Raw genomic sequence first — 21,195 nt, 5'->3', positions numbered from 1 at the left:
CTATGGCAGGAGCCAAATTCACCCATGTTGAAACTGGCCAACTTAGAAGGGTTATAACTGATAAAAGTAATTGGAAAGAAGTTTGTAACAAAGGAAATAGAAATAGGTCTGCAATATCAAGAAAAAACTTTCTTAGTAATCGTATTCATAAAAGTAGAGAATAAGAGCTAATTTACTAAGTAGAAAAGACCACTACAAAGCGGTATTTAGTATCTAAATATGACTCCGTATTTATCGTAATGCTTCACTGAAACAAACAGGAACATTGGTAATTCTCCCCGAGCTGTGGTTTCAAGATTTCCGTGCACGGACTGTGCCCAGCTAGCTGATTTTCTTTGCAACTCTCAGGAACACAGACCTGGAAAGAGACTTTTGGAAGCAAGTTCAGTCCTTTGCTATGACAGGCAGCATGTTTCACTTGCCTCTCGCTAAGTGCAAGAAGCTGCATTTTAGGATAACGTGAGGTGGTGACGAATTGATTGTGAGGCAATATTACACGCGATTCAGTCAAGACTATCTGAAATGACGAGGATATGGGGGGAGGCTGTCCTAAATTGTTACCTGCTAAACTGCATTTAGCATTGTGTCATCTGATGAAACATTTCATAATTGCATTCAGATATGGCCTGGTATCCACTGCAGAACTGCACCTTACAACCAAAACCCACTGGCCTAATTCCCAGTTACGTAAGGAATTTGCCATAGGAAACCAGGCAAGTCTCAGAGGGGCAAGATGCAGCCCCTTGGCACCGGCAGCAGCGTCTGCTGCTCACAGCCCTTAATCCTGAGTTCCTCTTCTGCTGTGCCTATATTTCCACCCTGCAAAAGGGATAATAATTAGACATCTCCAGAGGCTCTGTGACAGTCTAGGGCTTAAAAAAAAAAAAAAAAAAAAAAGTTATGTACCTTGTCTAGAAGATACAGATTTCACAGGATCCCCCTTCCTGTCTGCCACATATCACTGTGCCACAGTCCCACAGTGACAAGTTACCATTTACCTCTGATCTTACTGTTATTCAGAAGCGAGTGTTGGAAAATGAATAAATGGGGGGGGGGGGTGTGCTATTCATTTAACATGCACGTAATCCATTCCTTAAAAGGCTCTGATGTGGGTTTGAGGGAAAAACTAGATCTCTCATTCTCCCAGCTGTGTCCCCCATCTAACACAAGATATTGCACTAGGAGACTTTTCATGCTGTGAGAAATAGAGCTGCTCATGTTTACTCTTGCCTAGATGAAGCGCTTGGGCATTTTAACAAACATCCACGGATTTGTTTGTTTACCTGCCTAGCCCACATGCCTCTCATTCCTCCTGGCCGTGGAGCCAGCTGGAGGGTTTTTTTTTTTTTTTTTTTCAAAAAGTTACAATTGCTGTGTTACTTGTTAGCTTTCTTCCTAGTTCTAAGGTTTCAAACTAAGTTGTTTCCTGCATCTTTGATCAGATGCATCTTTGGAAAAATGTATCTTTGCCATAACAGCATAGAACCTGTGGCAATTAACAGCACATTTGTTGCATTGGGAGTGTCCTTATGAATGTGGTCGTCCTCTAGCGTTTATAAAATGTCTTAGAATTGGCAGCATGGTCAAGTTGAGCACAAGAGAAGGGGTGAAGAGGGAGGGCAACGAAGCATTTTAACTCATTTTTACTCGTTATGTGCCCCCTGATACTTTTCTCCCTCACCTTCCCACACTGGAAGGGAAGTGTGCCAACCATGCCACCTCGAAACTCCTTCTCCATCACCTCACTGACCTCCAGATATCATCCCTACAACGTAACTGCAAAAGTTTGTGATTTCTCCTCATAAATCCCAGTGAATGGAGCTGGAGAGGACATCAGGCATGGGGCAATAGGATGACGGTGCTGAGCCCAGCTCCTAAGGCAACCGGACTTGCCCCGATCAGAAAGCTTTACAATATGAACAGCTGCTCACACTAAATAACCAGTTATTAATAGCAGATCTGTGATGGTGTTACACGGACACTGCGTTTGTTTAGTGATGTGAAGAAAATACAAAGCTCTGATAATAGCTCTGTAGCAGCTCTTCATTACTATTTTACTTACTGTTTTACCTCTTAGATATTTAAGACTGAGTGTCCAAGGGAATGAGGTGCCCAAATCCCTTTGACACCATCTCTTTTGAAAATCCTAGCCTAAAGATTTTAGCACTGTGAAAGGGAAATTAGAACCAATTTCAGGAGAGGTTCTAAATGTGTTTAAATTAAAGCTTAATTAATGCAAAGTGGTACCTCTTTAATTATATTGCCCTGTAAATATGTTTTTTATGTGTGTGTGTGTGTATATACATACACGCATTATACAACATAGAACCATCCCTCTAGAGCGGGCAGTTGTATTGGTATTAACAATTCCTGTGGAGAAGGTGATTAAACTCTATAGGGTGCCTATATAACTGCAGCTATACTAAAAGCATAAATAGGTCAATAAGCAATTTGTTTCCTGAGTAATTGGCTAAAAAAAAAAAAAAAAAAAAAAAAAAAAAAAAAAAAAGCTGTTTCTAAAGACTTATGCTGCATCATTCTCCCACCCCTTGGGATTTTACCTGCTCAGCCCAACATCCCCGACATGTTTGGGCAGCCAGTGGCAGCGCACGTGTGTGTGGCTCTGGGGTGACATGGAGAGGGAAGAACAGTCCAACGTCCTCACTGAAGGAAAACTGTATTGCTTTCCTTCATCATTTGTGAAAGCATATCAGCTTTCCTTCAGTGAGGACGTTGGACTGTTCTTCCCTACCCAGGTGCCAACCGCCATGCAATCTGCAAAAGCTATTGCAAGGTCTTTGAAATCACTGCCCGCTTTTGGGCGGCCAGGTTCAACCAAAATTGCCAGCAGGTTCAGAAGTCATTTGAAAGCTGGATGGACAGACCATGAAAATAACTAAACCTTATTTCCTTATAAAGTAGGAGGAAAAATAATATCCCTTAATTCCCACTCTTATAATGAATGGCATAAAAACCATTTATGGAGATAGTCTCCTGACTTTGGATTCAGTTAGTCTGGAGGAGTCTTGTACTTCGCAATATGCAATTTAACATATTTACCAACCACTTCTGAATTTGAGCATCTTGGATTCTGCCTTTAATTTTCATTAACTGGCCTAACAATGAACATAAATTACCCTGATTTACATTACCTGCAGAGTTATGGTCAACTTCATATCAGCAAACTTGAGGCTTCCTAACCATGTTCAAACCAGGTAACGTTTAAGTAACTTTCTGTGCAGTGATGGTAAGTCCCACGAGGTTAACCTGGGGGGTTTAACTTTCAATAACAGGTATTCTTATCTTACAATAAGATTATAGGAGGAAAATAAACTGCATCTCTATTTTTTCTTCTCTGAGCTATAAAGGTGTAAGTAACAGTGCAACTTAGAAAAAGGCACTTCTCTTTTTATTTATCTTTCAATTGCAAATTTGAAAAAAAAAAGATGAATAGTTTTTAAATTTGCACATTTTTCTCAGCAATAAACTGAGTTAATCAGAAAAGAACAGTATGGGTTTAAGAAAATGTTCCTTCCAGTGGTGGAAGTGTCAGGGGTGGGGGGAGATGTGCGTGTATATATATATACTTACACACACACACACACAAATGCTTATCAGATTTGTCATAGTTCTAATCATTTTGCAGGGACATTCCTGAACACAGGAATTTCCCGGACTGGGCAGAGCCATGGTTCCTGCCTCTGGCAACAATTTCTCGCGGCAATGAGTTGCGCACGTGCTCATAACGCAGGGCATTAGGAAAAGCCTCCTTTTATCAGCGCGGAGGGTGGGTCGGGCTGAGGTTGGAAGCATGCCTATCAAGAACGATGCCTGGGCTCTGTTGGTGGTAGAAGATTGTTCCTCTGGACTTTTCTTAAAAAAATAAATAAATGTCAAGCCAGGAAAGGAAGCCTGCTATTTTTCAAATCCAGAAGCTGTAATCATGCTAATCCGTATGATCGTACTAAAGCCAAGCAACGTGCCTTTTGCATATGATGTAATCGTTCAGGATAGCCTATTTATAATCTCTGCTGGCTGGGAACTCCTTCCCAGAAAAGCACAATCAGAGCTGCTTTCCCCTGGTAATGTTTCTCCTTCCTCCCTGCATTTTCCAGTCAGTGGTGCTTTCTCCTGTAGGTGTTTTTTTTTTTTTTTTTTTTGCTTTGTTTTGTTTTGTTTTGTTTTTCATTTTAAACTAACACTTTCCTACATCAGTTCCGTGCTCTCAGTGCAACAGAGCCATACTGAGTGAAAAGCCGGTCTTGCGAAATCAATACCAAAACTTCCATTGATTTCATATAATATATTCTTTTAAATTCAGAACAAATGCTACACGAGTTAGCTATTTTAAATATGGATCTACTGTACAGGGCTGTCTATCTCTCAGCTTGATACATAAAGCAATGTTTAATAAATTCACTGGTGTGGGTTGGTAGCAGTATGTGTAATAAATGAAAATCTGCTGGTTATACAGAGCATATCAAGTGTAAAAGGAGAAAAATCATCAATATAAATATCTATTTGTGGATCAATCGGTATCAATCTTGCTTAACAGTCTGTTTCCTGGGGACACACTTTGGGAACAAAGAGCATATCAAACTGCTGGTTAAACAAACAAATATATAGAGGCTCCTTAGGCAACATGGGGGTGGAGTAATCACCACATAAAAATGGTCAGAGTGATTTTAAATACCTGTTAATTTCTTTTATTCTGCATTCTAAATACAGAGTTTCTCTCGACATTCACGTCTGGCATACAAGTGCATCAAGAGCAGGGGTGTGTAAAGCAATTATATGCTTGCAGAGGAAACAGCAAGGAAAGTACCCTGAAAAACAAAATGTGTCCCCTGACCTCCATGTTCAATAATTGTCCAAGGAGGAGGGTGATACCTTCTGCTCGGCAAGATTTTTCCAAGGTTTGTATTATCCTTAGCTAAATAAAACCCCTTAAGAGATGCTATAAAAACAAAACAAAACCCCAGGAGGATATATAACTAATTAGATCATGATGCACTGTTTACCTTGGTCTCCAACGTTAAGATCTTTTCATGGCTGTCCCATACAAACTACAGCTCCCCCTTCCTGAAGAGCCACAAAAAGTCAGTCCTCAACGTGAATACTTGATGTGGTTGTGCTCACAGGCACAAACTTCAGAATATAATAAATGCTGCACAAAACCCAGGTGCTGGGCAAGTTAAAATGCTGATGAAGTAAGCAGACCATAGTGCTGTGCAATGGCCTGTGGCAACTGCTGTGACCTCATTTATAAACCATTGCTTCTTCCCTCTCTCTTCCTGCCAGCTATTAAGATTCAGCTTTGTCACTCTACATCACGGTTTTGAACCCCCACATAGTCACTGATGGATGTTTTCCCTCCAGACAGCCTTGCAGCTAGGAAAGTATCGTCCCCATTTTACCAATGGGAAACTGAGGCACGGACCGTGACAAATCGCCTGCTGATGCACACAAGGGTGCACTGAGTCCTGGGACTCAACCTAGATCTCCTGAACCCGTAACCAATGCCCTGCCCACCAAATCGATCCTCCTCTCCCAATTTCTTCCATCAATCCGCTTCATTTGTGATAGATAGACCTGGAAGGGGTTCATCGGGAAAACAAAGAGACACCATCTTTCCCACAAAAGATTTTGCAATCCACATCTCCTAATCTTCACGGAGCGTTGTGGTTATGCAAGGTCCCTTGCGCTTCCCCGGGGACCGCAGGGGACGGGGGTGCCCGTGCTGAGCGACGCTCAGGGGCTCCGGAGCAGCCTAACCGGGAGCCTCAGCCGAGCTGGGCGCCGCGGTCGCATCCAGCCACCCGGGCGCTGCCTCCAGCGTGCCACCAAGCCCCGGGGCCACCCAGGCGGGGCTGCCGGAGCAGCGCTTGCATCTGGTGCGTTTGAACATAGATTATTCCATCACGTACTTCTGCAGTGTTCTGCAAACACTTTCAAAGTGTTATTTTTCACTTGCTTCAAGTTTTTTCACACAAATCTTTGGTGTTTTTTTTTTTAACCTTTTTACTTCCTTTTAAAAATGCTCTTGGCTATTTTTTTTCCCAGCCTCCCAGAAAGTGAGATTTAAAACAAGTCTTTAAGCAAATGCAACAACGCGAGGCATAACTGCACGCCGTGTGGATCCGCTTTGAAAAGCCCCCCCCCCCCCCCCCACTTGCCACCGCATCAGCCTCCAGCAGACCCCCAGTTTCGCCCACTTGGGCAGCCAGTGCTCTTTCCTTTTCAACCTCATCTCCCGACAAAGGGAAGAGCAAGCACTGTCCCGGGCTTCTGCTTGCTTTCCGGAAAAAAAAAGGGGGGGGGGGGGACTTTAAAGCACAGTATAAGAAGCGCAGGTGAGATAACAAAGGTATCGTCCCCGCAGCCCGGCTTGTTTGTTTACTCCCAGGGAGGGATCCGGCCGGCGGCTCGGCCCCCGCGGCCCCCGCGCGCGGCGCGCCCGCCTTTGTGGCCGCCCGGGCGGGCCGGGCCGGGCCGGGCCGGGCCGGGACTACAAGGCCCAGCGTGCCCCTGGGCGCCCTGATCAATGGCCCTTATTTGAATAATCTGTGAGCCCTTGGACTCAGGCCAATCAGCTGTCAGGGACCCATGATAAATCGCAATGCATTATTGATAATCATAATTACTCTGACATGCGCATTCCGCCCAATGGGGGTAATTTCCCAACTCTAGGAATTTGTTGTGAAGAGGAAAATAATTGCTACTATTTTGCTCCCGATGCTGGTGCACCATGTCGCGACGCAAGCAGGCGAAACCGCAGCACATCAACTCCGAGGAGCAGCCCCCAGATGCTGCAAGTGGTAAGGCGCAAAGTGAGGCGCGGAGCCTCCGCGAGTCCCAACTTTCCGCTGATGCGCGGAGGGGCCAGCCGCGGGGCGCAGGGGCGCCTTCTGGGGGGCTTTTTCTCCCCTCGTGCCCCCCCCTTCCTCCTCCCTATGGCTCCTTCTTTTCTCCCCACGGCCTCCGCTAGGTGCCTGGTGCCCCCTTGGGCCATATAAATCCCCGCGCCCCCCGCGTGATATTTCGCGGAGCAACGACCCCTCTTTATTTCCCCCGGGTTTTCTTTCTTTCTTTTTTTTTTGGGGGGGGGGGGGCGGGGAGCTCGGCTTGGAGCCGCGCAGCGCTGCGCGGAGCGCGGTGCCACCGGGGGGGGGGGGGGAGGGTCTCGGCCGCCCGGGCTGTCCCCCCCCCCCCCCCCCCCCGTGCTTCTCCCCCCCCCATGCCTGGCCCTGCGGACTCTGCGGCGGCCCCGCGTGGGGGGCGCGGGGCTCGGCGGTGCCGTGGGGGCCGCCGCCGCTCCGCGTGGGGTGCAGCCCGCCGGGAGGTGAACCCCGAAACCGCCCCGAGGCGGAAAGGGCTGCTTTTTTTTGGAGGGAGGGCGGGGGGGGGGGAATTGCAAACCATCTTCGCAGGGGTAGGAATGACTCGAGGGTGCTTCTCCCAATCTTTCTATTTAACACTTTGTCGGTAGTTACGTGAGGATTTTTGTGGGTCTTAAAAAAAAAAAAAGAAAAAAAAAAAAAAACCGCTTGGACTATTTTTGTTGGAGATCACAATCGCCCTGGACCTTTTGTAGCTTGACCTCCAGCCATCTTTGATTTCCGACTTCCTAAAATAACTCCGGTGAGCTAATGTGGGGTGTGCGTGAGCGCTTTGTATTGGGTGGAGTGGGGCGGTTTGGTACCGCAAATCACTGTCGCTCCTTCTAGGTGCTCTGGCAGGTCCTCGCCTCGCAAAGGGAAGCGGAAAGTGTAGATTTGACTCAAATTATCCCAGAGCTTTGCGTGGGGGTGGGTGGGCACGGAGGGGGAGGGGATGGCGGGGCAGTTAGTAGCCCGCGGCAGCGGAGCGGCGGTCGGCGTGGGGCCGGGCCGGGCTCGCCCCGAGGCTGGGGGCGAGCAGGGGCGCGGAGCGGGGCTCGGGCCGGCGCGTCCCGCGTGGGCGGGGGGGGGGAGGCCGTGGACTGACCGGGACTGTGTTTGTTAAGAGTTCTTTGGTTGTTGGATCTAAGCCTTTTAGTATCTCCCCCAGGACCTTTCGGGGGGCTCTCTGCCTCCCTAAGGGACTGGTTGGGGTTCGCTTCCCTTCCTAGAGTTGATCAATACCAATGCGTGTTACAGGAGCTCCTTATTCCCAAACTGCAGGAGGTTCAGGCTCTTAATTTTTTTTTTCCTCCTCCCCCCTCCCACATCTTCTTTGAGTCGAAATGTGCAATTGTTGGGTCCGGTTAATGGTGACTTAAGAAACAGCAAGCTGGCCAGAAGGCAATAAATCCCATGTTTAATGCATGACTGTTTTCCTTTGTGCATTTGGTTAGGCTGGGGGATGGAGGTGATGTTTCCACATGTAAATCTCTGCCCACTGCTGGAAAGCCACCTCCGGGGCTGCGCTGGGACAAAAGGGTTAATAACTCCTGATGCGGCCCGCTCGGGGTGGGGGGGGCGTTTTGGGAGGGGAGGATCGCTACACACAGACCTCTATGGGGCAGTGGGCAGCTGCTTTTTTGTTGTTGTTGTTTGGTGTGGATTTTTCTTATCCCCCCCTCCTTTTTATCAGCAAAATCCTTCGGGAGCTGGTGCAGCAATTGCCCGGGCCGGGGGCAGTGGGCGAAGCTGCCGCCCCGCCGAGGGCGTTCGCTCCCGCGTGGGGCCGCTTCTGCAGGTCGAGGCGGCGGTGCGGGGCCGGGGCGGTCGCCAGCCGCTCGCTGCGCGGTGCCTGCGGGGGGGCCCGGGGGCCGCTGCTGCGGGCGCCGCCCCGCGGCCGCGCTGTGCGGTGCGGGGGGCGGCAGCCCGTGTCCGTCCCACCCGCCCTTTCTCCCTCTCCCGGGGTCCCGCAGCCGCGAGCCCCTGGGGGAGGAGGTAGGGGGGACGGCGGGGGTCTGCCCGCGCCCGCGGGGGGCCGCTGCGGGCGGCGGTCAGCGCCCTCGCTGCCCGCTAAGGCATCGTCCCGCCGCGATCTTGGCGGGCGCTTCCAGAAATCAAAACCCAGGCTCCGACCTCGGGGGCTCTTATCGCCCGCGAATTTTCAAAACGGTCCAGATGCTCCCAGGGCTTGCTGTGCCCCCGGTGATGCGTGTGCCCCAAGTGCTGAAGCTGCATAACAAAGTTAAAATACCGCAAGAGATTTGTCTGGGAAATTATCGAGTATATGCGTACTCGTAATAATAAAACCGAGCCCTTATCTCCTGCTTTGCAAGTGTTCTCTTGCAAAGCGATTTGGGACCCACCTCTGTGAACAATGCAGCGTGTTAAGAGACGGTTCTGCTAACCTGGTGATCAATTAACAGGTCAAAAAATCAGCAGGTGGTCGCTTGAGAATAATACTACATACTGAAAATTAGCATTTCCACAAAGGCGGTGAAAATGCCCATTGTGCCGGATTACTGCCGCTAAAAATCTGCTCCAATCTTAAAAATACAGTATCATAGCCAACTTCACCGGCTAAAATCGGAGTTTTCCGTGTCCTCAAATCACGCTTCGCATTTATTTATTTTTGCTAAAGCCAAAAACGGGTCGGGCGGGGAGGAGGGGGAGGTGTTTAAGGAAGATTTAAGGAAGAAATCGCCTTTTTTTTTTTTGAGGTTGGACGAAACCAGGCTCGGCGGGGCCGGCTGGCCCCGGCCGGCGGGAGGAGCCCGCGGGCGCGGACGGGCCGCGCTGCCCCGCGGAGCGCGGGAGGCGCTGGGCGCCCTGGGGGCGCGGGGGCGATGCGCGGCGGGAGCCGCGGGAGGGGAGGGGAGGGCGGGCGGGGGGCGCCTGCCTTGTTCTGCCTTTTACGCAAGCGAAACGCTGCCGCGGGTGGGGCGCGCGGGTCCCGCCGGCGGGCGCGGCGGCGTGTGACGTTTTGACAGAGCTGCTGCTCTAACCTTTGCCTCCTCCTGCTTGCTGTGGGTGGTAAGTTGATGTCAGGCTCACAATTAGGACTCTCATGCAATTGACCTTGGCAGCGGGGTTTGCGCCGTTTAGCTCGGTCTTAAACACTGTCCTAGTGTTAAGTGTGGGCTCGGGCCGCCGTGTTTATAGCAGGGGGACGCGGGGGGGGGCAGGAGCCGCCGTGCAGCAGGTAGCGGCCGCGGCGGCTCCCTCTGCTCGGCCGCGCTGCCTCGAGGCAGCCTGCAGAAAAACAGCCGTGAGCGGTTTCTTTTCTCTCTTTTTTTTTTTTTTTTTTTTTTTTTTTTTTAATTGCGGGCAGTGCTCGCCTTGCCGCGCAGCCCCGCGGGGGGCCGGCTCCGCTCCCGCGTGGCGCCTTCGGCCGCCGGCGCCCGCTGGCGGCGGCGCCCCCGAGGCGGCGCCGGGGCTGCGCGGCCGCGCAGCGTTGCGCGGGGCGGCAGTGCGCGCCCGTGGGGCTGCGTGCGGCGCCGGGGGCTGCGCTGCAGCAGGTAACGTGCCGGTGTTTTACGGAGGTTTGTCACGGCTTTCGGGAACTTGGGGCTATTATTTAAAAAAATTATTTTTTTTTAAAGCCCTTTGAAAGTACTTCAGAAGTCGCGCGGAGCCTGGGCGCGGAGGCCTGCTCGGCAGCCCGTGCCGCGGCCCCCGTTGGAAACAAGCACCTTGCTTCTCTGAGTGTTTTCCGGTGTGTTTTAGCACTTCTTAGCTTGTCAGATCGGTTTGTTCACCTCAGACTTTTTTCTGTCTTTTGCCCAGTGTTCCTCGTCGGTAGGTGGATAATCCAAAAGCGGGGTAGGTAGGTCAGTAGGTGGATAATCCAAAAATTAAAGCCTTTTAAGAAAATAACTACAGTTTAAGTACAGGTGAGGTTTAGCTCATTTCTAGCTTATCTTTGGGTAGGAAAATGGTGCTAATAAATTCAGTGTAGAAAAGCTTAAGTAAGGCCTTTGGATTATTTCTCAATAAGTAATCGGTCAAGTGTATTTAGCTTACTCGAGCAAGTAATTTTTGATTAGTTACAGTTGTAGAAAGTATGTTTAAAAGTGTTTTATAGTGGGGGAAGAGGAGAAACTTTCTACAATTTATAGTTCTTGAAATGTCCTACCCTTTTCCAGCTGGGATTGGCGGAGGGGGAGAAGGGGGGAACTCCCTAGTCCTCCTCAAGACATTGTGCTAGCGGCAGAGGCTTTCACATTTAGGGACAGATACTTATTTATCATTCGTGAGTTAATTTTAACTATGATTGCATGGTTATGCTAGCTCAAAGTACTAAAGTTGATCAAATCTAGTCTGGAAAAAGTAACCTCACCAAAGGTATTAAATTCTTTCTAAAGAGGGGAGAAAAAAAATCAAGTGAAATAAAACTATCACAGTGGGAAAAAATCCAGTCACTAGTTGCTCAGATGAGTGGTAGACTAGCAGCACCTTTTCTGAAATCAAACCAGATGAAAATTTATTTTACTCGCCTAATGGTTCTCTCCAAAAATTAATTCGAGCCCTGTGGACTTTATCAGCCTTCCTTGTCGATGACCGCCTTGTCCTACACAATAGTGGATTTTTTCCATCCATTTGCCAGTGATTCAATCTAACCCCCCCTGCTGGGTTTACTGCATTCTTCTAACTTATTGGATAACTAGATGCTGAGAGATAACATTCCTGAAATTCGGGGGTGGGGAGATAAAAACAGTAGAAGGTCTATCCCTGGGAAGCCTTTGGAGAGGGTTAACTGAAGTGCACAAGCAATTGTTCTGGCAGGACCCTCTTGCTCCTCGGTAAATACTGTTACAGTATTTGGACAGAGCTGGCCGCAGATGTAGGCACATGCACAGGCAGTTTTCTTTGCAGAGAAGCGAGCCCACGTTTTAAGACCGTTAAATACATGTCACTGATAACTGCTCGGGGTGGGGGAGGGCAGCACATGGTTTTCTGCTAAATGAGGTGCTCTGATTGCAGTCACTTGGTGCTCCTTCAAGACCTGGGAGAGGATGTAGCTAGAAATCAAGATGAAGAGTTTCAAAGCTTTTTCTTTTTTAAAGAAGCAGTAAATTGTTCCTTTATTCCAACTACACACAAACATTTGAGCATCCTGCTCTTACTGTCTTATGTTTCAGAACCCTTCTGAGACAGGAGAAGCTCCTATACTCATGTTTGCTAAGGTGGAAGGGGAGTAAGGCACAACTGTATCCTACCTGTAACTCAGCAAGGCAGCACAAGCTGGGAGTTGAGTTTATTTGGAGTCCTGAAGCAGTGTCTTACAGTCAAACAGGGGAAACGGAAACCAAAAAGATGCGACAGTACCAGTGCTGCCTGGCTGCGGCAGGGCTGCTAGCCTGTCCGCTCGTGCCCGATGCACCGCATTCAATTTAACTGCAGTTGTTCTCTCTGGGGTGGCAACTGATGGTTAGGACCAGGAGAAAACATTTCTTGTTCTTTTGCATTATGAAAAATGGGAGCAGGCACTGTGGGGAGTGTGCAAAAAGGATGGCTTTGGATTTAGTGCGGTCAGTGGAAAAACAAGAAGATATTATCAACACAGGGAAGTTAAGGGGTCCTACGTGCTAAAGTAGCTAAAGTGCAAGGTCTCCTACACATAGTTACTGTGGAGTATCTCCTTGTGGTGGGCAGCAGTCTTCTCATGCAGACGTTTCTGTTCAGCTCGAAGCAGAAGGGATCTAAACTGTGGTGTGAAGCATGTGTGCTCGCTCAGGAGAGGCTGCAGAGGGCTTCGTGCTTTCTAAAGTAAAACCTAAGGCGGTTTTGCAGCGCAGGGAGACTGTACAGACAGGCCTGGCAGACTGGATGGCTGAAGTCCTAAATACTAAAGGATTCTGGGGGCAAGGGAGAAGGCTGCGGTGTTCTAGCGGCAGTTCTGTAAAATTCCTGTTGGATGGGAACAGTTATCGTGAAAGCAAGCACGGAAAGCCCTCTCGAGTGTGTGTGCAGCATCGCTGTGAAAGCTGCATTTTTTTTTTTTTTTTTTAAACAGTACTTTCCCATTCTATCTGCTCAGACTTGCAACGGTGGGAGTCTAAAAACAGCCATTCTTGACCTTAGGTGACTTATTTATTGATAAATTTTGTATCATGTACTTCCTATACTTACATAATAGGCAGGCTTATTTCCTTATATATTTTCCCATAGAACTATGTCAACTTTAGGAGTCATCAATTTAACAAATATTTGGGATGGGAAATGTATGCAAAAATTCTTCCTCTTCTGTGAAAGCTTTTCAGGTGTGTGGGGGATAAGTATTTTGTTCTCCCTGTGGGCTGTTTAGACAGGAAGGATCTGGCCAGTTTTGATCATAGTTGTGTTGAGAACATCTTTCATGCTCTTCAAGGTGTTTCTGACTTGTAACCCTGCAGCACGCACGATTAACAGAATTGCGTATTAAGGATTTGGATTTATTGCTCTGCAGGCCTTAGCACATCAGGTCTCTGGTACTTGCATTTTTTTTTTCCAATCAACCCCCCCCCCCCCTTCTTTTTGAGGGGAAAGACATTTCTGTGCACTTTCCATCACTCACCATTAAACATGAGAAGTTAGATTTGCTAACTGTACATGTGTAATATCCTTGTTACCCTTGCAAATGTCAGGATTTACAATATCCTCCCCCACAGAGCTTTTTACACTGCTCCAAAACAGCAAGTGAACATGCCTGGGTGGCTGCTTGGACATGCTCGCCCTCCACCCTGCCGTGTACAGGATATACATATGTATCAGATGTGTGGTTCAGTTACACCTTCGAAACGAAAGCCGCAGAAGCTCTTGTGTTTGCAGAGTTCTTGGCTCTGTTTTGAAGACAGTGTGGGCTAGTAACATGAAGTCGGAGCTAAGTCCCGAAGTGCGTTAGCAGAGACGCAAGACCTGAATATAAGCGGTCTTGCACTGCAAGCTTTCCGAATTGTTGGGGTCTGCCGCGTGCAATTAAGGGTGAGTTATGAGATGTTTTCCCTGGTGTGGGCTGCCAGATTGTCTGACACCTTCCCTCTTCCCTCGCGGTTGTATCAGCCTCAGGTTTTACGGTTTTGAATGCTCCTGGCTCCTGTGCCCAGCACGCTTGCTTGCCTTGAGCCCTCGGTATCTGATGGGTTTTCTGTCCTTTAGAGAAGGCTGGACTGGGCAGAAACAACATGTTTTGGCCTAGAGTTTCTTCTAACCTCTTTTAACCAGTACTAATATTTCTCTGAACTATATTTTGTTGTCTGCACACAATATGGTGAGTCTGATCTGTGGGCACTAGAAGAGGCAACCAGGAGTAGACTTGTGAACTAGCTTTCCTATCTCCCCCCCTCCCCCTTAAAAGACAGTCTAATTACAAATGCAACTAAATGTGGTACTTATTCTAAAAAGGCTTGAGATTATTGCATGTGAATGCTGCAAAGAGGACATGTTAGCTGGGTACTCTAATCATCAGAGTCATCGTAGACTCATACCTGCATGTGGGTTTGTAAGTTAATCGCTTTTCTTTATGTTCTTTTGAACATTTTCAAAGCAAAATACAGGGCTTCTGCTTTTACCACTTGTCTTCAGTAGTAATTACCTCCATAATGGAGGAATGAATGCTGCTTCACGGATCAGCATTGAATTAAGAACTATTCTTCTTGGGTTCTACTTGTTCTTGGGTTAACAATTTTATATGAATTACTGGGAGATTACTGACAGTGAATTACTAACTGAAATAAACACAAACTAAGTTTATGTGATGTTTTGCTTTATATATTAGATGCCTTTTCTATTTTGCATTGGGTGATACTGCTTTTAGCTATTTGCAGGGATTAACAGACTTACTGTTCCACTTTTTTTTCCACATATAAAGGGGCTTGAAGCGTCTTTCTCTTTCCCTCAAGCCTTGTGTGATTCCTTTTACTTTATTTTTATTTATTTATTTTTTTTAATGGAAGAGAGGATTGGGATGCAGGCTTCCCTGGGACTGCAACTGAACTGGTAGCAAAACAAATGCTAGGGCTCCAAGTCTATCTGCAAACTTGGTTCCAGGTTCTTGTACCCATAACTTGAAATTCTGTTCTGAATATCACCAACTTAACTAGGAAAAACTCCATCAAAATTTAGCTATTAACATGACTCTTCTTTTGTTTTCAAGGGAGTCCACAAGACGTCCCAGGTGACGGAGATGGTGAAATGAGTTCCAAAAGATGCCGAACAGAGGAAACCAAAATCTGTGAGAAATGCTGTGCAGAATTCTTTGATCTCTCTGAATTCCTTGAGCATAAGAAAAATTGCACTAAAAATCCACCTGTCCTAATCATGAATGACAGTGAGGGAACAGTACCCCCTGAAAGCTTTTCTGAAGCTTCTCTAGGGAGCTTTTCAAGCGATCGACTGGATAGCAGGGCACGCAAGGACATTCAGGCAAAGGGCTGCACTGGCTCTATGGAAAAGAGAGAAGGAAAAATTGATGCTGAATCAGTGGGAGGAATGTATCTTAAAATAGAGCCCCCTGTTACGCCTGCCACTCCTGGGCTAAGCTATCTACCAAAATCCAAAGTACCCAACACTAATGTGACTTTGCAGACAATACGTGGCACTAAAGTGGCTGTGAACCAACGTACCTCAGATGCCATCTCCTCCTCAGCAGCCAGTTTTAATGCTATTCCGATGATCCTGGAGCAGCTTGTGTGTCTGCAGCAGCAGCAACTCCAGCAAATTCAGCTGACGGAGCAAATTCGCATTCAGATTGCCATGATGGCTCCCCATGCCCTACACCCTTCTATAGCAGCTGCTGCCGATCCACTCAAAGCTTTGGGTGCTCATATGTCTCAGCAGCTGTCAGCTGCTGTTGCTTTGATCGGACAAAAAGCTGGGAGCCAGAGCCTATCACTGGAATCCTTGAAGCAAGGAAAACTACCTCATTCTAACACTGGCGTTGCGGCTGCCGGCTCGCTGGCTGCCGGGCTTTCCTCCTCCTTCCCCTTGAAGCCAGAGGCAAACAGAAGCCTCCCTGGTTCGATTTCTCGATTCCCGAATCCTTTGCTACCTCAAGCCTCCAACTCAGTCATCTTCCAAAATCCACTTTCGGCCGTTTCTTCTGTAATAGATTCCTCGAAGAAGGGGAAAGGAAAACCTCCCAACATTAGTGTATCTGAAAGCAAACCGAATGCTGCAGAAGAGCCTTTCTTCAAACACAAGTGTAAATTCTGTGGCAAAGTCTTTGGCAATGACAGTGCCCTGCAGATCCACCTCCGCTCCCACACTGGTGAAAGACCCTACAAGTGTAACATTTGTGGTAACCGCTTTACAACCAAAGGAAACCTTAAAGTGCATTTTCAGCGTCACAAAGACAAATACCCCCACATAAAGATGAATCCTTATCCAGTTCCTGAGCACCTGGACAACGTTCCCACTAGCAGTGGCATCCCCTATGGGATGTCTGTACCACTGGACGAGTCTAACCTAATTGTGGATAGTAAACCTCTTCTAACAACCCTGCCTACCTCTACGGCTACCAGTGCGCCTCAGAATGTCTCCAATCTAGCATGCATCAAGGAGTCTATCACTGGCACGTTCTCAAGTGACCTGCCATCAAGGCCTTCTCCAGAAAGTGAAGGTGGCTCTTCCTCATCGGGAGTAGTCGGTCATGAGTCGGGCACAGAACAGAGCCTGAGTTCACCACAAGCAACCTGCAGCGTGAGTGTCTTCCATGTAAGCGGGTCAAGTGACCAAGGCTCAGAAACATCGAAGCTTCAGCAACTGGTTGAGAACATCGATAAATCTACTGCTGATCCCAATGAGTGCCTGATCTGCCACAGAGTGCTGAGCTGCCAGAGTTCACTCAAAATGCATTATCGTACTCACACCGGGGAGAGGCCATTCAAGTGCAAGATCTGTGGCCGTGCCTTCTCTACTAAAGGGAACCTTAAAACTCACTATGGTGTCCACCGGGCTAATACTCCTTTGAAGATGCAGCATTCGTGTCCTATTTGCCAGAAGAAGTTTACAAATGCAGTTGTGTTGCAGCAGCATATCCGCATGCATATGGGGGGGCAAATACCTAACACACCAATGCCGGAAAACACCTGCGACAGTGCTGACGTGGATCCTGCTGTGGTTGAGAAGAATGGAGATGTCACTCGCCCAGAGGAGAATGTGGAAAGCATAGAGATGGAAGAGGACCTGGAGTCTCAGGATGGCCCAAGGAGTTCTTCAAAGCCTCCTACTCCATACGATGCACAATCAGATTCCCCAGCCACAGCAGCCAGTTTCTCTGGGATCGTGGCACTGGAGAATCAAATGAAAATTGTAAACTCCGCCTTGAGCTTGCAGCGGCAAAGCAGCTTGAAGTCTAGTGACAACGGTTCAGCAGAAAGCGATGGCATGACAAACGATTCTTCCTCTGTGGTGGGAGATGCAGATTATCAGAATGGCAGGAGTCCTGCTGCCTCAGAGTCCACATCGGTCCATGCTCTGTCCCCAGCCAACAGCCAAGCTGAGAGCGTGAGGTCAAAGTCTCCTAGCCTCAACAATCAAGAAGATGCAGGTGTGGGCAATAAAGCAGAGGGTCCTGAGAACACATCTACAGAAATGGAAGGTGTCGGTGCTTTGGATTTAACATACGGCAATATTGGTCGAAAGGTCATTAAAGAAGAACCCGGGTTACACTTTGCCAATGGAGAATATGGTGAGTTATTTGAAATGCTGGCAGTAGCTTGTGTGGTGGGTAGCGCTTGGGGAAACCCTTCCGGAAGGAACCAACAGAAGTCCAGAACCATCTCCGCTTGCTCCTCCTCTACCTTCCCCACTGGGAGGGGGGGTGGCCATGCTCTGGAAAGCTGGGGTTTTGGGGGTTTTGTATTACAGTCAGACTCAAAATTAAACAAAATGTAAAGACTAGATGCTGTCTTCCTCTGCAAGAGAGCATGGAGATCTCTTAAAATAAACAGAGCCTGTGCACTTATCTTTCACAGGTTCACCTAATATCTCTCTACAGCTCACTGAAGCAAGCAGCTCTAGGTTTGCACTTCATGGAAAACCATTTAACCTGAGAACATAGTATTGAAACTCAGGAATGTTTTTGTAGGGGTTCTGAGCTTTTTAGCACTGAGGCTGATATTGATCTAAATTTGATCAAAATTGAGACTTCTTAATGCCTAATCTCACCAATAAATAGGGATGAGCTGATTTCTTTCTGAGCGTACCTGCAAGCTTAACAGTCTCGCTACATGGCTGCTGAGTCTGAGGGCTTGCGAGTATGCTGTTCGGGCATGTGCGGCTACAAAAGGCCAGGCGGAGTGTCTTAGGTCAAGTTTAACATTTATCCCTCCGTCTGCTTCCAAGCTTATCTTCACTGTCTTTCTAGGTCGAAATAGTATTCCAGCTGCTTTTGTTAGAGCCCCACCAGCCCTCATAAAAATGGAAATGCCCAGCGAGCGTCCCATTAGCACTAGCCATTTCATCGGCCCACCGGCTCTCTCGCCTGGTGTTGCCCCGCTCCTCGTGCCACGACCGAAATTCTGCCGTCCGGCCAAACAGCACATCTGCACTACGTGTGGGAAGAACTTCTCCTCTGCGAGCGCCCTTCAGATTCACGAGCGGACCCATACTGGTGAAAAGCCCTTTGCCTGCACCATCTGTGGGAGGGCCTTTACAACGAAAGGAAACCTGAAGGTAGACTGCCTGTCCTAGGGGTTTAAGTTGTGATTTTTTTTTCCCCCCCCTCTATGTCGGGGAAAGCCATTATATAGAGGCAGTATTGCTAATATTTGTCCTACCTTTGGGGACAACTTGGATTTATAGTTCCTTGAGCAGTTACCTTTGACTTCTCTGTCTCTTTCCTGAGTTTCTTCATGCAACTTGCTGGCTAAATCATGTGTTGATTATCACAGTTAGGTTTCCTGCAGAAGTTTTACTACTGTCTTTTTTCATTCCTGGATAGCAGCGGAAAGCTTAGCCCTTATTGAGCTGAATGCTTTATTTTCATTTGGATTTGGAAGTGTCAGGACATAATTCAAATACTGAATGCTATAGAACAATATTTACAGAATACATGTACTACACTTCATTATTTCAAACAGTGTGCAGGACAAGGAGGGATAAAACTGAAAGAAGATAATCCTGAGATGGCACAAGGTACCCTGAGTATCCGGACCTAAGCACTTGCTAGAGAAATGCTGCAAGTCTATTTGCTCCATAAGAGACTCAGAGGTTCCTCGCTTTCGCAGTGACTTCTCACTTCCCACAAGAACTTTTGCTCTCCAGTCCTTGCATAATGCTGATGGAGAGGAAAAGATACTTTGTCTTGTGAACAATCATTTGCTAGAAGTGCTAGCAGTATGTTTCTGGTGTGGAAGACTTTAGCTTAGGTGTAACATCTCTTCCAAATCGGTGCTATTTTTCTTTTAAATTTTTTGCACTTAGGCGTATCTGTCAGGGCAGTCTATTCACAAGGAATAATGTGGTTTTGGTGGAGGAGGAAACCCAGCCAATTTCACTTGTTTGAAGTGTAAAAACCCCATTCTACAAGCACTCTGGCAGTGAAATCTAAGGAGCCATGGTTATGTACAGCTGCAGAATAACTCCATCCTGCAAGTCCAAGGAAGAGAACAAAGACGAGTGCTAGCTAGCTCAATTAAATATTTACCTGGATGCAAATTGGGCACACATGACTTTTCTTGAGCAACTTGGTTTTAAGCAAGGTGGAGTGTGGGTGTGCCATCAAAACTGAAGTATTAATGATTCTCTACTTTCTTCCCTCCCTGAAAGGTCCATGTAGGAACTCACATGTGGAATAACTCTGCCAGGCGAGGAAGAAGGCTCTCAATTGATAACCCCATGGCTCTGCTGGGCAATGATCCCAAGAAGGTATCTGAAATGTTTCCAAAGGATATAATGCCTCCTTCAGTGAGCATTGACCCCACAGTATGGAATCAGTATGCAGCGGTACTCAGCAATGGCATAGCAATGAAGACTAATGAGATCTCGGTGATCCAGAGTGGTGGCTTACCTACCCTGCCAGTCACCATTGGGGGTGGTTCGGCAATAAATACTGCTACAGTCTCCAAAATAGATGGGACCCAGTCTGGGACTGGTTCTGATATGGAGAAGGCCAGTGGTGCTGCTGCAGACAATGTGCCAAAACACCAGTTCCCTCACTTCATGGAGGAGAACAAAATTGCTGTTAGTTAAAAACTCTAGTGAAGTTGACGTACAGAAAGAACAAATATATATATACACAAACATATATTTTTAAGAGATTCCACTTCGGCCTTCTATTTTCCTATTGACGTGCAAATGATTTTATGGTTGTCTTTGTAAGAGTTGCCCAGAGTACAATCATGATATTGCTTTGCAAATAGTAAATAATAAAGAATAGGAATTCCTTCTATTTGGAAAGATGCGGGTCTTGCAAAGTAGTTCTTACGTGTGACTTTAATGTTGTACAGCCTTATTGAAGTTTCTACAACTTGAAATTCCAAAGTTTAGAATATTTACCTCTTTGAGTGAAATACTTGGGAGTTTTGAGCAGAGTGGACACAACCTACTGGTAATGGAAAAGCTTATATTTACTGATGGCAAATGAAAACTATTAATGCGGGTAAATGTCCTAGAATGTCTGCCACCCTTTTAGAAGTAGTCTTTCTGTTTGTTTTTTGGCTCTGTGTGGTTTCTGAATGTACTTTTTACTATAATGGCTATAAAAACTACAAATTTTTTTTTTATATATATAAGTTCCTTTTTGCCTCAGAAGATCTATGAAAAGAAAGTTACTGTTTTTCGTTAATCACTGCTCCTAAGGAATTGATTCTCTGTTGTTGACTGCTGCTTATGTAATACTACGACTAGGACAGTCCTTCAAGTATAGTGCCAAAACTTCTACTTCCAAAGATGTGCAGTTTTTCCTAGATGTTTTATTTCAATACAAAGAGCCCCAAACAAGCATGGGTGGGTATGTATATACTTTTTTTTTTTTTCCTTCCTCTTTTGAAAGGGAAGACTTGCCTTGGGAAGTCAGGTCTAAAAGCTCTGCAAGGAATCTCAGGTGACTGTTGCAACTAGGCATGGGAACAGGTTTCCTTAGCAAGAGACTTTCTTTTTTTTTTATTTCTTATTTTTATTTGAGTAATGTAGAAGATCAGTCTGTGTAAACCTGTATTTAAATATGAAGTATTCATGCTTAGGTTAAATGTTTTGTGGGTTTTTGGATGGCATTCCTACTTTGGTCATTAAGTTTCTTGGTGGTCTGTGAACTTGCATTCTACCAAAATGGTAATTAATGATCCATGTGTATTGTATGAAGGTTGCTGGGATAGTCATCTGGATTCTAAGTTAT

General features: G+C 47.0%; 1 protein-coding gene across 1 annotated transcript; it reads left to right on the top strand.

Moving 5' to 3' along the window:
• The first annotated feature begins 13,612 nt into the window (after positions 1–13,612).
• SALL4 (spalt like transcription factor 4) lies at positions 13,613–20,598 on the top strand. The gene is made up of 4 exons (XM_062589102.1): positions 13,613–13,841; positions 15,013–17,547; positions 18,226–18,533; positions 19,629–20,598. Exons 2-4 carry the CDS (start codon positions 15,051–15,053, stop codon positions 20,049–20,051), a joined length of 3,228 nt encoding a protein of 1,075 aa, XP_062445086.1. The 5' UTR covers positions 13,613–13,841; positions 15,013–15,050; the 3' UTR covers positions 20,052–20,598.
• Positions 20,599–21,195: the final 597 nt, after the last annotated feature.

This window comes from Rhea pennata, chromosome 16 (assembly GCF_028389875.1).
Source record: "Rhea pennata isolate bPtePen1 chromosome 16, bPtePen1.pri, whole genome shotgun sequence".
Lineage (NCBI taxonomy): Eukaryota > Metazoa > Chordata > Aves > Rheiformes > Rheidae > Rhea > Rhea pennata.
This window is presented reverse-complemented; position numbering and strand designations above follow the sequence as displayed.

Excerpts from the sequence above, each read along its gene's own strand:
- SALL4 (XM_062589102.1), top strand. The coding sequence starts at position 15,051 with ATGAGTTCCAAAAGATGCCGAACAGAGGAAACCAAAATCTGTGAGAAA. Across the intron at positions 17,548-18,225 it reads CTTTGCCAATGGAGAATATG|GTCGAAATAGTATTCCAGCT; the intron begins GTGAGTTATTTG and ends CTGTCTTTCTAG. Across the intron at positions 18,534-19,628 it reads CAACGAAAGGAAACCTGAAG|GTCCATGTAGGAACTCACAT; the intron begins GTAGACTGCCTG and ends CCTCCCTGAAAG.